At 41.2% G+C, this 17,937-nt stretch overlaps 2 protein-coding genes and 3 non-coding genes across 6 annotated transcripts in view; 3 read left to right on the top strand and 2 right to left on the bottom strand.

Moving 5' to 3' along the window:
* lama5 (laminin, alpha 5) overlaps positions 1–8,264 on the bottom strand; it is a 59,704-nt gene extending 51,440 nt beyond the window's left edge. Inside the window, exons 1-2 of the mRNA XM_025059139.1 lie at positions 7,510–8,264; positions 3,258–3,410 (exon numbers count right to left, since the gene is read on the bottom strand). Coding sequence (XP_024914907.1) covers positions 3,258–3,410; positions 7,510–8,121 — 765 coding nt within the window. The 5' untranslated portion in view covers positions 8,122–8,264. The remainder of the gene's footprint in view (positions 1–3,257; positions 3,411–7,509) is intronic.
* A 502-nt stretch (positions 8,265–8,766) lies between these two features.
* Positions 8,767–8,838, top strand: trnam-cau (transfer RNA methionine (anticodon CAU)). The gene has a single exon. It is a non-coding gene; the product is annotated as a tRNA-Met (tRNA).
* Positions 8,839–9,157: 319 nt separating this feature from the next.
* On the top strand, positions 9,158–9,229 carry trnam-cau (transfer RNA methionine (anticodon CAU)). The gene has a single exon. It is a non-coding gene; the product is annotated as a tRNA-Met (tRNA).
* Positions 9,230–9,504: 275 nt separating this feature from the next.
* trnam-cau (transfer RNA methionine (anticodon CAU)) lies at positions 9,505–9,576 on the top strand. Its single transcript has one exon. It is a non-coding gene; the product is annotated as a tRNA-Met (tRNA).
* Positions 9,577–15,965: 6,389 nt separating this feature from the next.
* Positions 15,966–17,686, bottom strand: rps21 (ribosomal protein S21). 2 transcript variants are annotated; one of them, XM_008318938.3, is made up of 5 exons: positions 17,526–17,685; positions 17,309–17,372; positions 16,669–16,740; positions 16,189–16,244; positions 15,966–16,021 (listed from the first exon to the last, which is right to left on the bottom strand). In XM_008318938.3, exons 1-5 carry the CDS (start codon positions 17,573–17,575, stop codon positions 16,012–16,014), a joined length of 252 nt encoding a protein of 83 aa, XP_008317160.1. In that variant the 5' UTR covers positions 17,576–17,685; the 3' UTR covers positions 15,966–16,011. The 2 variants fall into 2 exon arrangements, with proteins under 2 accessions (XP_008317160.1, XP_008317161.1); XM_008318939.3 differs by lacking the exon at positions 15,966–16,021 and having other exon boundaries at positions 16,185–16,244; positions 17,526–17,686.
* Between the last annotated feature and the right edge of the window lie 251 nt (positions 17,687–17,937).

Raw genomic sequence — 17,937 nt, 5'->3', positions numbered from 1 at the left:
CATGTTTCTACTGCATTGACTTATTTGGTTCAACCCTTTTAGCTCTTAGCCTGTTAGCAAGAACAACATTATGCTGAGTATGAACTGGGTCAAAAGGTGAAAGAAAAAAAAGAATTTTTTTTATTATCCCATTATTTTGAAGCATGATTTTAATTTAAGTTAAGCATTTTGTTTTTAATACTATATCATTATTTTAAAACATGAATTCAGTTTTTTTAAATCCAGGTTTTTATTCACTTTTATTCACAGAATTTGTGAATTTGTTATATTGTTTAGCAACATTTAGCTTTTGGCTAACAACAATCACAGCAGCCTGTAGTGATTCATGAGAAATGAATGACTCACCTACTGCTAGCACTTACTGCAAAGAGCAGATACTGCTTTAGTAACAACGTTTAGTTCTTGCAACACTACAAATAATAAACAGCCGTAGCCAATCGTACTTTAAAACACCTTAAAAACCTCCCACGAGCTGTAAAACGTTTGTCTTAAAAGTGTCATAATTAACCTATTACGTTTTGAGTAACTGCAGAAATGTGTTTGTGAGGTCAAAGTGCCTCCGACCTCTGACCTTTTACTCTACAGAGATAGCCCCTGGCTATAACTAAATGACAGCATTAAGGTGGAAACTGTGGGATTGTGGTGGGAGAAAGGAATGAGTGGTGGGGGATAAAAAAGCCAATACCTTAAAAGGGTGAGACGTGGTGGTGAGGAGAATAATGGTAAAGAGGAATGTGAGGGGACGATAGGAAAAAGTCTGAGATAGAAATGCTCTATTTTGGGCTGTCGTTATCTGGAGGTGATTAGGAGAACATTTGTTTCACACATTGACGACATAAACTCGTGGCCTTTAATCTGAGAATTGAAAAAAACGGGGAAGTCATCAATAGCGGCGTTTCTTTAATAATCCACAGCGCTCAGGTTGTTAACTGCTGAAACAAAATAGGCCCTAAATTCCTGGAGACAAAGTCAAAGCTGGATGAGAACAGACTGTACCTGGTTCATAACCCACTGCTGTAAAGATGTGATTTGCTGATACTCATAATGAGACCTCACCTCCTTTTTTTATCTGTAATCTAAAAGCTGAAGAAAAAGCCTCAACCAGCACTTTATTAAATTACTCCATGTGGCCGACTCTTCTTTACCTCACAATATGTCAGAGTAATTTACATCCTGCACTTTGCTCAAGGGCAACTCACTGTAAATCAAAGTGGGGTTGGAAAACTTCATTTATAATATGCATAAATTAGTCATCTGTGTGCACCATACAGACATCAGTCCACCGGAAAAAAAAAAAAAAAAATTACACACATGACGTTATCATAGAGGGGCCTCTGGTCTTTTGACACATTTGCAATTTATTCAAAGTTTTTTCCACACAGTGTTGTCCCAGGAGTGGTAGCAAGAGAACAACAATGGTACTCTGTCGTCACAGTCACCGCAACAGGAAGTTCATACATTTGACGAACAATATACCCCGATGATGAACAGTTTTTATAGTAAATGACACATTTTCAGATTTTAAAAAATTACTGAAATATATATGTATATGAAACATATACTGTATATGTATATATGAAATATATAGTATATATATGAAACATATACTGTATACTTATATATGAAATATACAATATATATATGAAAAAATATATAAAATATATATACATGAAGTGGTGGGGGGTGCACATTAACAATCCCCTATTCCGCGGGTTCAGACAGGTTAACTGGCATTCCAGTCTTTCCCTCTTCTCTTTGTCTTTTATTCAGGCAGAGGTAGAGGAGTGAGGCATGATACACTTACACTCACACACACACACACACACACACACACACACACACGCACACACAAAATGTCATGCCCAAGCTCACCTACATTCTTTCATCCAAAACTGAAACCTGGTAACCACAGACCCTTCAACACCGCTTTTCCTCCGTCTCTACGAAGCGTTCATGTCCGAGCAGCTACTACATGAGCGCAGTAGTTAAAAAAAAAGAAAGAGCCGGAATATAACAGAATATAAGAGTCTGCTCCCTGCTGGTCAGTCCACTTCTGTATTTAACTTTGTGAAGTTGTGGAGATCTTCTGAGCTACAAAGACACACACGTCTTCCTGCTTCTCTAATTAGAATTTATAAAACCATGAGAAAAGGCTACAGGGGGATAAAGGACGGAGACACAAAGCAGGGGTTGGACGGCCACTTGTAGGGATAAGAAGTGCATCCACGCAACGTATGCACTCAAATGCTTGAGCACACAGTGGACGTCTCTTATTTGCCCCCTGAACAAGGAGGGCACTTGAAGAAAGGGCCCCGCGTAAAAGAGACGCATCCACACAAAGGTCGGACAAAAGCAGTTTTTGAAGACGCTGAAGGAATCAACGTGTTCGTCTGAAGCCAAACTCCTCACGACTTTCATGGTCGATTCTTTAGATGATATTTTGTATTTAAAATGAAGTCAAAGTGTGACCCGGGAAAATGTTTTTGTTCATTTAAACCAGTGGTTCTCAGTTATTTTCTGTCATGCGCCCCCTTGGGGACAGAGATGTTTTCACGCCCCCCTGTGACCCACACCCCGCAAATTCAAATACTATTGAGAACCTGATAACGTGTATATTTTTATCTGTTCAAACCACTGTATGAGTTGCTGCCACCTAGTGACCTCGCCGCGCTCCCCCAGTAGAAGTACTGATTTAAACCAACATTAAATGAACGGTCGTGGTCTCGTTTGTTTAGATACTTAATAATACCAAAGAACTCGGTAGAATTCAGTCGAAAACCATCCAAAACTTGAATGTTTATATTTGTAGCCGCTGCGGTACTTAAGGTCCTGATTTATTTCACATCTGAGAGGAAAGTTTCAACAGTTTATCGCGCTCTTTGGCAGCAGGCACAATTACAGTGGAAGATTGAATCACTGTGGCAAAAGTCCAGTCAGTTTCATTGGCTGTGCAGAGGAAGTGAAACAGACATTAATGAAGATTTTGGATTTTGTGGTGGATTTAAGGGAGAGGAACGAAACTGTACACCTTAGTTTTATGATACTGAAAAAAAAAATCCTGAGATTGAATGAGTCAAAGAAGGAAAGTTGTTTAGACATGTCCTGAGGACAGACAGAGGACATACTGGAGGCAGGTCTACTGTGGGGTGACCGCCAAAAGAAGCCCACAGACGAAGGTGACGGAAAACATCTTCACTCAGAAAACATTCTGTCAGTGAACAAACAAAACCACAAACGATTAAAGTCCCAGTTCCTACCTGTCCAAGGTTCAGGGTGACGTTGACCTGATTGAACTCAGTGCTGCGGGACAGAGGTGGACTCTGCCACCATCGCTCGGTTCCATCGATGGCGTTGGTGATGGGATGGGCTCGATCGCTTTCCCCCTGGTTGCAGATGTCACAGTACTGACCCTGAGAAGTTACAGCAGAGACGTGGAGTGAGTCACCGGTGGAGGCTTACATGACAAGAACGTTCCTTCTTTATCTTTATTCTTCAGAGAAACGGAGAAGGTTAACAAGTCGTTCTGGTTCATACAAAAGTGACGTCAAAGAGTGCCCTGAATGTACAGGTTCATAGGAAACACAGCTATACCACATTTTCACTACAACGTCACTATTTATCGTCCACGGTTGAATTCCTCAGTAGATCACATCACTTGAACTCAACACCACTTGATGCAGTTTGTGAATTTGTAGATGGGAGATTTGTACCTCGTGTCCAAAACTCACACACAGTAGGTCAAACTGTACTGTACTGACAAAACCAGACTACAGTTAAACCTGCTCTGGTTTTGCCCATGGAAACACTAAAGGGCCAGTGCAAAGATCCAGTCAGTTTCTGCAGTTTCTTTCTGGACCAGACTTTGTGCACAGTGGATTATTAATAATTCTTGTCTTACATATCGCCTGTATGAACCCGACCCCTAGGTGTCAGGGTTTCAGTCCAGACACAATGCATAGAAACTTGAAAGACTTAACACAGTCACCGTGAACCCTAATAAAGGAGTGGATTTATTTCCAGTGTCTGTCCCTGCAGCTACCTGGGTCGAGTTTCTGGTGCCTGAACAGAAAGTTGACTCCACTCACTGTAGATTAATGTACGACTGTGGTTATCGCTGCTATTATATTCCTGCTCGTGGGTTTGGGTTGTTTTGTAAATTCTATCCCTTTGGCCCAGTCTGGCTTTTTTTGTGCTAAATCAATTCACAAACTCGATCTACAGTCTCACTGCAGCCACGGCCGACACTCCCCACGGGGGTTTACCGTAATCAAACACTGTCATTTTCAAAGCCCACACCACATGGTATAGAAGTCAACACAAACTAAAGCGTGCTGTAGTTCAACAGCCGTGCGGAATCTTACGGAAAATACGTTCACGGCCCTCGCTCATATCCACTTGAACCGGCTTCTCACCACATTGTTTTCTCAATTGTCCTGTGGCCCTCAGGTAATACCAGTTTGGTTGTCTAAGCGTTTGACTCAAACCTCTGGTGGCTATGTAAGCGTTAGCACGAACTAAACAAGCACGGACTTGAACAAAAGGCAGGGTTTTAAGATGTTATCTCTGCAGGTCACGGAGGTGAAAGGTCGCAGCGCAGCATTTGACTCCACCCCTCCACTGTGCGCCCTGTCGTCCTCCGTGTGATTCCGCGTGTTACTGTTTCCTCTACGACTTTAAGCGGCTACGTTTTTCCACTTGATATAAAAGCTTCAGCTGTATTAAACTCTTTATTCTAAGTCCTGTCCAGGTGTTAGGGTTGGATTTTAATGGTGAAACAATCACGTTTGCTGCAGACAGCTTTTCTCCAGAACCACATTCCTCATGTTCTGCAGAGCTGTAATTATCCCAGTGTGTCATACAGTACAATGTGCTCACCAACCCCATGGAGTCACAGCAACAAAGCGGCAAAAAAAAGCAAACCACCTTCAGTCAATATATGAAGGCAGAGGTCGGGGGTTTCAGGAAATGACCCGATAACCCAGGAAATCTGAACAAGGTTGATGAAATATAGCTTTTAACAAGTCAAACGGTAGCAAGTAGTAAATGCTCACCAAGAACCAGCCTAAAATCAAACAGATAATTTACCCATGAGCCAGTGAGTGGGCCATAATGTGCTTACATGGTTACAAAAATTGCAAAACTGAGTGAAAAATACTTGATTTTAAAAATAACTGGATGAATTTTAGCCAACACAAAATGAAGGAAAATCTCTTCTATGCCCAAAGTAAGGAATGTGGGCCAGCTGTGGCCCATCAAAGAGTTACATTTGCCAGATTTATACATTAAACAAACATTAGTAAGGAATGTGGGCCAGCTGTGGCCCACCAAAGAGTTACATTTGCCAGATTTATTTATTTTAAGTGTCCATAACATCTACTAGTTTGTCTTTGGGAATTTGTGAAAACGTAAATATTTTAATCAACGTTTCATCCTGTATGATGCCGAGCAGGAAGTCAGGTTGGCTCAGTGACAGACTCTCACCTGCAGGATATCCTCCCCCTGCTGGTGACTCAGCCTCACATTCACTTACATGTAAATTCTAATGTGCACTCCAGGTTCTGGCTGGCCTGCAGACCACTCACACCAAGTTTCCAATTGGGGAACTCACACTTTTTGTCCAACTAGCACTGTATTTTACCATTTTAGCCCAACTGTCCTGCCTCCTTGTGCACTGTATTTTACCATTTTAGCCCAACCGTCCTGCCTCCTTGTCTCTCCTCACTCCTCACTCCTCACCCCTCTCACATCACACATCTATTTTTATCAGAAATGGAAGCTGCGTGGACTTGGATAGAGATCCAGGTGAAATCACAACCTTGTCTTCACAGGTTACATTCCCAAACACACGTGCATCCAACCACCAGCACTAACACACAGCATAAACCCAGATTACCAGGCCTCGTCCAATGAACACTCAGCAGAACGCTTCACTCTGGAGATAATTAAGACCACCAGGTACATGATGGGAGAGTCGAGCATGAGCATGTCCACCTTTTTTTAGACTCTAGGGTCCAGTGGTAAAAGCCAACTGTTTATCACCATATTTGGCCCAAACTCTGTCAAACTATGACAGTCAGGATTTACTCCGCAGGTTAAATGTTTTACTAAAGATTTGAACAAAGTTGTTTAGGCTAATGAGGCTCACAGGAGGAAAACACTAACAAACACACTCTTCTGTAATCTCTTCTCCTATTGGTTTATTTCATAGAAACATCACATCGCTGTCAAATCAAACCAGGATTACCCTGAACACTGAGGTACTTTTCTGGCCTCGTGCGTGTGAACGGAACAAGTGGGTGAACCACAACGGCCCGGCACAACGGGGTAAACCTCTTAACCTAAACACACAACGCAGCCTCCGTGTGTTAATGACCACAGTTTCTTGGTTTATCATTAGAGCTGCACTGAGCTAACTGTGCTGCAGTGTGGATCCAGGAACCAAATGAAGAACAGTTTCTGGAGGTTAAGACCAGAAGAGTCACTTGGTAATTTGGCAGTATGTCTTCAGACGTGACATGCGTACCATGATGATCGCTAACTTTCGAGTGGAGCCAAAAGAAAAAGTCAAGTCAAGTCAAGACAATATTTATCTAGAATCTTCTCATAGGACAGTGGTGAAGATAGAAAATAAAAGTGACTAAACCCAGACTGATCAGAGGGATGGGGTCAGGCACCGCGAGGAATGTGGGCAGCAGGTTGAAAAGACACAGTCGGTCTGTGCGTTATCGCCTGGTGGGCTGATGTAATGTTTAACCCACAGAACTGCAGTAATCCTTGGTAGGTCAACTAGTGCCCCCCCCCGCAGGCTCAAGGGTTGTTTTACAGCCTCACAAACTCCACATCACATTAAAAACTCATCTGACCAAGCTCTGGTCAGAGGGTGAGGGGGGGGGTGAAGCTCCTCCGTTTTTATATAAGTGGCCTGTGTTAAGTGTGGCCAAGTCCCACAAAGGAAGCAGTGCGTGAAATAATGATTTAGCAGTGAGGCTGGAGCCTGGTGCACAGTGCTGCCCCCCTCTGTTCAACTCTGGCATCTGCAGCGTGTTCAACATAAGACACTAGGAATTTAATAACAGGCAATAAAGTTAAACGAAAACCTTGTCGTAAAAACTGATATGAAAGACTGTGAAACCAGATATAACTGTTTTAGCATTGCAATAAACTGAAAATATTTAAATTAAAATTTATATTAAAAAAGTTATAACAAACACTAACTCTGACTCAATAAAGACAGAGTGAAGCTGCTGAGACTCACAATAACAAGTGAAAAAAGTACTAGTGTACAACTGATCAATGAATATACACTTAAACATTTGAATATAATGAAGTATAAATGACTAGGAACGTCGTAGGGCTGAGTACATCACGGTTAACATCACGGTTAACCGAATGAAGTCCATTTTATCGATGAAAACCAAACAATTAAACAACAATTAAATATGTTTGACGTACAAAGCAGTACTGTGCAGTAATGGATGTAATGAAACTTTTTTTTTTTTACTTCCTCACCTGGATGGTCTGGCTCGGATCCCCGGACACCGGGCCTCCCACCAGTTTACAGTAAAGGTCTTGCAACGTCCTGCCGGTCTCGTCCACTCCGCAGGTCGCCGTGGCGGTGATCTTGGTGCCCTCGGCCAGGTTAAAGTACGGCGGGTGCAGGCTGTAGCCGTTTACCCCGTGAGCAGGCAGTTCCTGTGCCAAAGTGACCCGGCAGCAGGCCACCAAGAGCGGCCAGAGCAGCAGCGACACCCGCGTCCGGCTGCGCTGAGGCGCCGCGGTACTCGCCATCATTTCCACCTGTCCTAGCGATCCCGTCCGACTGAAGTTGAGAAAAAGAAATGACTGGTGGGTGTGGGGGAGAACCGAGTCGTTAACGTCGGCTCTAGAGACGCATTTGGGGGTGGGGAAAAAGTTGTGTGGGAAACAAAGCGAGAGGAAGGGGTGAGTTTTTAGTCCTGGAGAGCGGCGCGTCGAAGTTTGCGTCCTCCCGCGCCTGTGTGTCGCTCCAGCAGGCACTGCCTTCCTCTCCTTCCCTGCCTCCGTCCCCCTCTCTCCCACCACCTTCCCTCTGATTGCCTCCCCGTCTGTGTTGGCTCGACCTGTGGTTGGAGGAGGAGACATCTTAATCCACTGGTTAAAGGTAGAGAATGGGAATATTCTTAAAAACAAACAAACAACCTCGTCATTTTAATTAGTCCCAGGAACTATTTTTCGGTCTGTCGATCAGGTGCTGCTTTACCACCGTTGACTTGTTTGATCTATTATTTCTATGCAACTGGACACAATACTTTCTCCTGGACATTTTTAAATTTAAAAACCCAGCAGGTGGCAGTAATGCAACCCAAAGAATGCAGAGATGATTTTAATACAAATAATAGACAACATAAATTTGCAAATCAAATATTTTTCATGTCATGAAATATAAGGCTACAACATATGACTGAAGAAAAACAACAACCAATGAATGAATGAGGACACATGCCACGTGAATGAGTGTTAATAGACGTAGACATAACAAGCCGCTCCAACAAAGCATGGCTCCGGGATCTGATTGACATTTGTTGGTACTGTTAATTCCATCTGTGTGCAGTGAGACAGAGAGGAAGAGAGAGATCAAATCCTTCTTCATAAAATAAACACACCGACCGTGGTGACAAAAATCTGCCGGCAGAGATATTCATCACACCCAACGAGTGTAAGTAGCTTATGGAATGGAAATGCTACACATCTTCATCAGACCAAATGAAAAACTAAAGGTAACGTGGCAGCAGAGTGGCGCAGCGGAAGCGTGCTGGGCCCATAACCCAGAGGTCGATGGATCGAAACCATCCTCTGCTAGGAGGTGTAGCTTAAGTTTCTGTTTACTAAGTTACATATTTAGACATTATGTGACGCTTGAACACCTTACGGGTGATTTGAAATCACTGACTGTAGCACTTGTACCAGAGTGTGACATATATTTGTATTTCTACTGACCCTCTGGTTTTGTCTCCTAAAACAACACCAGTCGTCCAATCATATCACCTTCAGTAATAGTGCTGTAACATTGGCTGCACTGTAATGCAGTAATAGTGCTGTAACATTGGCTGCATTTTAATTTTCACATAAAGAACTCATATACATGTAACATAAAGATGTAACAGTCCACCTACAGTGAAGCAGAGTGGCGCAGCGGAAGCGTGCTGGGCCCATAACCCAGAGGTCGATGGATCGAAACCATCCTCTGCTAGGAGGTGTAGCTTAAGTTTCTGTTTACTAAAACTAACATAGGTAGTCATTTTGTGAACCATGAACATCTCAGGACTTGCATGTTGAGTGTGAGAAATGTTTGTATTTTTATTGACCTTCCAGGTTTGTCTCCAAAACAACAGCAGTCGTCCAATCATATCACCTTCAGTAATAGTCCTTTAACTCTGGCTGTAATTTAACTTCACATGACAAACCTATGTAAGTGAAAGACAAGGTTGTACCTCTCTGACTCAACAAAAAAGTGTCTACTAGAGAAGCAGAGTGGCGCAGCGGAAGCGTGCTGGGCCCATAACCCAGAGGTCGATGGATCGAAACCATCCTCTGCTAGGAGATCTACGTGTTTGTAGTCTGAATCACTGACTTCCTTCACATTTTGTTTTTACCTTCTTTGAGATCTCACCATCTGTCCATGTCAACGCCCTTAAATCATCGTCATCGTCTCATTAATGTCAGGAGTCTGAACTCTCTGCCAAGTCATTCCACAGAAGCCAAACAACAAATGGGAAATCAAACCTCACTCACACGTAGAAAGATGGCTGCCTGACAAACACACCAAACAAACCAATCAGTCAGACAGGTGCTAAAGACAAACACAGACAGGCACACACACACACACAGACACACACGCAGGAGACCACACACCCGGTCCATTCCTGGTCTCTGTGATCACTGAAGTAAAGGTTTCAAACAGAGAGTTGTCTTAAACTCAAATGTTATCTAACCATAACAAAATAGATCAGGGTTCAAGGTTTTGGATCTGGTTCACTGTATCCAGTAACGACTTAACAACTAATTAAACAAGTAAGGTCAAGTGGTCACTGAGTTTAATTTAGTTTTCATTTTATTTTTTAGCATTTTTCCACAACTTCAGAACTAGTATTACAATAAAAAAAACTCTACAATTATTATTATTATTATAACACATTGGAGCTATAGGCAATTTGTAATAGTATTATCTTAATAACTATAATTATAATAATTATTTTATTATCTATCTTGTTTATAGGGTCTTTTAGAATGCCCAAAAATGTACAAAAAATGGTCACGATTTTATCGTTGAATTTGAGGTGATCCTGCAGAATACAGTTTTTCAAACGACCACATGAAAACAGAAACAGGACAAAGAAAGAAGCAGCTTTCGGTGCTTAATGGACACACCACTGCCTTGCTCGAGCTAGGATTAGAACCAACAACCCTCCGATCAGAGACACGGGCACACGCAGTTGTCAAAGGGAAATTTAATTTAAAAAATGTCTGACCTTGATTTTTCTCTAAATGTGAAATTCGATGTCTTTTTCACTTTATTTCACCTGCGTCTCCTTGACGTTGACGTTGAGGCTGAGGTGTCGTACATGGGCAGTGATGTGTTCCCTCTCCTGGGAACACCTGAGCAGGTGTGTGTTTACGTCTGCCTCTGTCTTTTCTCATGGACTTTGGAGCGCTGCTGTCTAATTAGACTTCAGGAACCACTTTAGAAGATGAAAGAGAGAGAGAGAGAGAGAGAGAGAGAGAGAGTTAACAGCTGCTCAGGTGAGTCCAAGACCGATATGTTCTCTGTAACTGATGGACTGGCAGAGCAAGACACACAATAAGACACAACAGAAAAGTTAAAGACTTTCATCAGGCAGGAATCCCCGTTCCCATGTGTTTGTATGTAACAGTGTCCAGAGTCCGAGGTCCTCACACGTCCACGTCCACTTCCTCCGCTGTCGATCAGGCACAGACTGAACTCTGAGCTGCGCTGCTGTCTGACTGACAACCACACCCCTGCATGAGCACACACACACACACGAACAGAGGTCAGCGACCTCCCGTAGTTTTAAGAAGTCTTGAATGAGTGTGTTAAGGCCTCAGAGCTCCATTCACTAACACACTAGAACATTCCACAGGCTGTTTGCAGGATTTAAACCCACAACTGCGGCACTTGTACGATTTGATGGTCTCTCCTCCAGATCTGCACAGAGTGATTTTGATTACACTCTAATAACCATGAGACTCCGCAGGTTGATGGTACAGAGGTCGGAAACTCTGTGATTTTTACCAAAAACTTCAGTCACAAGACACAGAGTTCACTCTCCTTCCTGGATGATCACTAGTTTTAGACTAAAATGGGTTCTATTAAAGAAGACAAGAAACTACAGACTGATGTCATAATCTCTTAATGCTGTGATTGTTACTCCACCTCTCTCTCTCTCTCTGTCTCTCTCTCTCTCTCTCCCTCACTTCTTTACTTCCTGGTTACCACAGAGACCAGAGGCAAAGTTGGTGATATGCCACTTGTTGTCATGGTAACTCTTAACTACACCTTCAGTGAACCCACTTACCCCCTGCTGCTCCCAACACACACACACACACACACAAACACACACACACAAACACACACACACTGAGGAAGTGAGAGAGAACAACAATGAATGAATTGGAGGGAGGAAAAGAGAGAGAGCAGTGAGAGTGAAGGAAGGACGGACGTCATGATGAGGACCGTCGGCCAGGATGAGGTCTCGGTATCCCATCAGCCCTTGCAGCTGGGTCGGTAGTTTAACATGGCAGTTTGGTTGTCGTTCACATCATTCACTGGAGCTCATTAAAAACGGATTTGATTAAAATCTCTTTTTCTCTAAAAAAGTTCTCAAAAGTTCAATCATGAGGTAAATTAAGACCAGATGAGAACCACGATGGTTCTTCTCCTCGATGGTTCTTCTCCTCGATGGTTCTTCTCCTCGATGGTTCTTCTCCTCGATGGTTCTTCTCCTCGATGGTTCTTCTCCTCGATGGTTCTTCTCCACGATGTTCTTCTCCTCGATGGTTCTTCTCCAACATTGTCATGGTTTTCATGGTTCTTAAAGGGGCAGTCCATTATAAACTTAGTATGTAATTAAAAAAGTGGGCTATATGAGAAGAAATTGTGCACCGATATATTAATATACTGAAGGGGCAACATGGTGGCAGAGGTGGTTAGCATCCCCACCTTACATTTAGAATGTCACCGGTTCGATCCTGTATGGAGTTTGCATGTTCTTCCTATGAGTGTGTTCATGGTCAGTCCAAAAAATTTACATAAAATAAAACAAAACGTAAAATTTGACTAAACCTATCCTCGAATATTTTAAAAACTCATTTTCCTCCAAGTGCATTGGTCCACAGTCAAAACTTTAATTCTCTTATCACCGTGTGCTGCAGACGTGTAGAAAGTCCTGCAGTGATAACAGTATTGAGTAAATAAAGTTTATTGTCTATAACCAACATTCCTCAGATGCTCCATCTGCCTCTGGTTCTGGATCAGCTAGGAAACAAATGACACACACACACACACACAGAGAGAGAGAGAGAGAGAGAGAGCGGATATGTTTGAAGTGCTGTGGGCTCGGGAGGGGATGTTTTGGGTTGACCGACCTAAGTGTGTGTTTGAGGCAGGTACGTGCATGCCCTCCGCTTTGTCTCCTCCAACAAAACACTTCAGCTCACAGACGGCCCTGGTGGTGGGGCCTCGCTCGCTCTCTCTCTCTTCTTTCTTTCCATTTTGTTATTTCACATGGATAAAGATTACACTATAAAACTGATCAAACTGATTTTGGAGTTATGTGAGTTATGTATGGGTTGTAATTAACCCTTTTTTTTTTTTTACAAAAACGTGGCCAACGATAACTTGTCAATTGTCGGCTTTACAAAAACATGGCCAACGATAACTTTTTAAACATTTTAAAAAGTTATACATTTTATTGTTAAACTATTTTATAGTTAAACATTTTATTTTTACTTTTTTTCTTTGTTATGGACATAAAAATAAATAAAGAGTAATATTTCTCAATGTTACTCAGCAGCAAATACTCGCTCTTTATTCATAGATTTTTATCACTGTACCTAAATGTGGATCAATTAGTAAAATTCAAAGAGATTTGGCCTAAAAATCCTGTCATTAAATTTGCAGTGACTTCTCATTTTCCCTTTTTTTAAATGTTGTAAAAACACATCAGGTTAAATGTCGTCATTGTTCCGCCTCCTTCCTTCTTAACTCAACTATTTTCTGCACAATTCTCACCAACTCTTGTCCTTGTTCTCTGTGTGTGTGGTTGTACTTCACGGGTCTTTGAGGTCAAATGTCACCACAGGTACTAATGTTTATCCCCTCTATCCACTCTTTCTCTTCATCCTTTTTGTCGCTCTCCCTCAGCAGAGACTCTTTCGCTTCACTTCCTTCACTTTGAAGTCTGGTAGCATCTGAGGGACGGACAAAAAGACGGCGAGAGAGATGAGACGGGGGCTGCTGCTGAGGACGGACAAAAGGACAAGAGACGCAGATGGAAAGATAGCAAGAGAGGAGAGAGGGTGATGAGGAATGAGGGTGAGGGTTTGATGTGGCTGAACATCCAGTCCAACAAACAGGAGAGAAAGAAGGAAATCATCAACCAAAACCCAAGAAGTTAAAAGTTAAACAGAAGCTAACAAGGCTGCCGTGAGATCACCTTTTTTTTCATTTTGCTTCTTCTTCTCCCACATCTTTCACTGCTGCATGTTTATGTTTATGTCAACATTAAGGATTTAAAGAATCTTTAACGGACGTCCAGTCCATTAAGGATATAAAGAATCTTTAACGGACGTCCAGTCGTGAGACCCTCTCGACCAAAGTCCCTTCTTTGAAGAGTGGAACACAGTGTTCTTTGTCCCCTGCATGTGCATGTGTGTGTGTATGTGTATGTATGTTAAGGTATGGTATGCAGGGGGCCAGGTGAGGGAGGCAGGGAGGGGCTGTGGGGGAGGTAGGTGGTGGGCAGCTTGAGGGGCTTCCAACCCTTTATGTTAAGATCATTGTTTGACGAGCTGCGACTCGCTGTGCGATTCCTCCCAGAGGCCGAGGAACGTCTCACATGTTTAGCATTTTGTTAAGACTGAGACTCGTGGTGACAAAAGGGAGGTTGATTCTGGTTTGGATATTTTGTGTGTGTGATCACTTTCTTAAAGACAAACCGCGGCACATCCTCTTCTACTGAGTGTTTCTCGTGGCTAACAGGTTTTGGTCATTTGAAGACCAGCAATTTTCCCATGATGCAACTCAAGAGCTTTAGTGCACACCACATTTTCTGGACTCTGTCATTAGACTGAGAGAAAAAGGACGAGAGTGAGTGAGAGACACGGAGCTTAGAGAGTGCGAGTCAACTGTTCTAAACGTTATTATCGGAGTCAGATTTGTTCGTAATAACATTTGTGGTGTGATAATTCAGACGTGACAGGACTACAATTACAGCAAGTAGACCATCGTAACCTGCTTTAGATTAACTGCTATATAAAATAAATCAATCATTTTCGTTTCTTTTTACTGTACTGTTGGAGTAAAATCACGTTAGTCATCAGAGAAAAGGTATTTAATTAGCATCGATTACACGTTGTTTTCCTAAATGTCAGTTTTTGCTAAATTATTTGCAAAAAGATAAAAACAAAAAGCACATCTGTTTCATCCAATCAGAGCTTTGAGAAAAAAGCCTGTGATAGAGAAAGGACAGGAGCTAACGATGACCTCGTCTCTTCACCTACAGGAGGAACAAACATGGAGAATGTGTGGGAACTATGCAGTAAAGCAGCAGTTGATGACAGCTATCATTAAGGTTAAAGACGCCCTGCAACCGCTCTCACACCACTGGGCCTTCACCTCTGCACTGTGTTCAGCTTCAGTTCCCTCCCTGTGCCTTCCACCTGCCCTGTTATTCCCACTGTGACCTCCACGTCTGATGTCCAATCATTTGTGAAGCCAGATGTTGCAAAGAGAAGAAAGAAACTGTATGATCTCTTCATTTTACCCGACAAAAAACAATCAAACAAAAACAACTTTTTAATGTAAAAAACAAACAAACAAAAACAACTTCTTAATGTATAATAACTTTGCATATTGTGTAAAAATAAAATCTCCAAATTTTTTTATTTTCACTGTTTATGACCATTACCATTAAAAAACAGCATCATAGCCTAACGTATTGCAATCAAGCTAATTTGGTTCTCTGCATCAATAACTCTTGCATTATTATAAATAATTTTACCGTCACTTTATTCCTAACTCCAATTTAAACACTGAACGTCAAATTACCATTTTTCTTTCTAGAGACTTTCAAAAATATCTCCCCAAGGAAACACAAACATCCGCATAATTCCCTCGTGTTCCACTAGAGGGACACCGAGAACAACTAGTGATATGTGCAGCACAGTTTAAGGATAATCGAAACATGATACTACCAGAAATTATAGAAATACAGTAATGACCGTAAAAATAGTATTTTTAAGTCAATGCTGCCCTCCTTTGGTTTCAATACGCCACTACAAGGACGTATACGTGTTGAAATCCGTGACAATTTGAGGGTCTACAAATATATTTAACTCTGTCTAATTGGACATTTGCAAGTTTAAATTAATAAATGTATTAATTTAAAAAAAGAAGAAGAATATGAACCAGTGTAGTTTAGTATCGGCTACAAAAAACAAGAACAATTAACTGGAATAGACTTTAAGACCCCGGGCTTACATAGCTGTCCAGGATATCGCCTGTTAACTAATGCAGTTCTGTACTGTATTATGAAGTCTTGTACTTGGTATATTTAATTTATTTAAGGAAGATATTCCACCTACTGGAATATTATCTCACATCCTGACCACTTGCATAAATCGTGACAAAAATGGAAACATATTTTAGTGAGGAGAATCTCAAAGAAAAAAAAAAAAGAACAGTGACAAATGTTTTATTTTTCCATTTTATTTTACAAAGTTCCACCACTTCTTTTACACGTTCCTGTAAAACAAAAAAATAGTTTAGCTGATCAATCTGACATTTGGGCCAATAGAAACAACTTCAGATAAAAAAAAATTGCATTTCAGTACAAAAACATAAAAGCAAAATAAAACACTATGTCAAATGTATTTCTCCAAGCTAGCTATGTATGTTAGTTAAGTTCTTACTTTGCAACAAGGCCGTCAGTTTTTGCCAGCCTGAGGATGGAGTCATCTGACTCACCCTGTAGAAAAAAAACAAAAAAAGTGTTACCCTTGGTGTCAAAAAAAGTTTAAAATACAGAGTAAGGCCAAAGTAAATTCATTACATCTCTGCCTGAAAAACTAGAGTGATTGGAGACAAACGTTTATATAAGAAACATCAGAGCAGGATCAAGATTTTCATCTTGACCCTGCTCAGTTAAACATAAGAGTGAAGTATAAACATAATAAATCAAAGATGTTTGACAGAAATGACAACTGTAGGTACAGCGACTATTACAGTTCTCAGACTTAGGCTGAAATATTACAAATACAATTTAATTGCAGACAGACTATTTTCACACCAACGTATAGTTAGGAACACGCCAAGAATCATTAGCTTCAAAGAATCAATCACTTTCATGTTGTCAAGACGAATGAAAGCGGCACAACAGGCTGTGAACCTACCATTCTACGGATGGGGCCACAGATGGCGTAGGTCTTGAACTGACCGTTGAAGCGACCAGTAACCTTGTCAACCTGCCGTTAGAAAATGAACAGTTGGTTATGATTGTATTTTTGTTGTTCTTAAAACAAAAACACTTTGTTTTTTAATGTGGACTGCTGCAGGAATTGGTGGGTACTACTGGTAAAATAAAGGTCAAATATATAATAATAATAATTAAAAAAGAAAAACCCAACAATTTAACCAGCATTCATGTTTAACTGCAAATTTAGCAAATAAGAGAAATATTCACCATCCAGATATCTTATTCTCTTTTTTAGTCTAGTCAAGGTTTGAATATTATCACCATTTTAAAGTCCCTTGATGACCAGTCTTTTAGTCAAGTGTAAAATGGTTACATACCTCTAAAACAACCATTTTGCTTATGGTGTTTGTTAATAAATGACACAAGACAAACGTATACTTTATCCATTTATAAATATTTTTAAAATGTTCATTAAGTCTCAACGCTGACACAAGAGGTTAGTATAATCATTTGTACTGGATGTGTACTCAGAGATGTCATTAAGACCCAACACAAAAACATGACAGCCTGTTCACTATTGAACGGGTGTTTTACTGTCAGGTGTTTTTAATTTTTACCTCAGCAATGTTGATCTGGATGGAGGCATGGTCCTTGGCCCCAATGATTCTGGTGCTAGCAGAGCTGCAAAAACAAACAGTATCAATATTTGACCATTGTAACAGTTTGTTATTCGTTCAAGTACCTCGAGTTGACCTAAATGAGATGGATGATTTTTATTGTAACTACTTACGTAATCTTGTTTAGGAATTCACGTTAAATGACTCTAACACTCACCATTTACGGGGGACGTAGAGGTCCACGAATTCACCAGCGTCGTTCTGCATGTTTGGATGGGCTGTACCGGTGGTCGCCTACAAATCTAGAAAAATAACAATAACATTAGAAAAAAATGTTCCGAGTAAAAACTAAGAATTGCTACGGAATCTCGTAACAACTGAGGAGCCACTCAATAGTTTTAGCCCTATAGCATCAGCTAGCCAAATTAGCGACCGACGGAGCGCATGTGGCCGCTCACACACAAGACACACGGGTTAAATTGCGACCTTTTCCCATAATAGTCACGCATAACCATCACACCCACAACCATAATGTTATTTCTATTAAACATAAATAAAAAACAACAAGCACGGGAGAAAATAAGAGAAATTCAAACGTTTAAAAACGAGAGCTCGCTAGAAAACCCACC

The sequence above is a fragment of the Cynoglossus semilaevis genome, chromosome 10, assembly GCF_000523025.1.
Source record: "Cynoglossus semilaevis isolate Cse_v1.0 chromosome 10, Cse_v1.0, whole genome shotgun sequence".
Classification (NCBI taxonomy): Eukaryota; Metazoa; Chordata; class Actinopteri; order Pleuronectiformes; family Cynoglossidae; genus Cynoglossus; species Cynoglossus semilaevis.
This window is presented reverse-complemented; position numbering and strand designations above follow the sequence as displayed.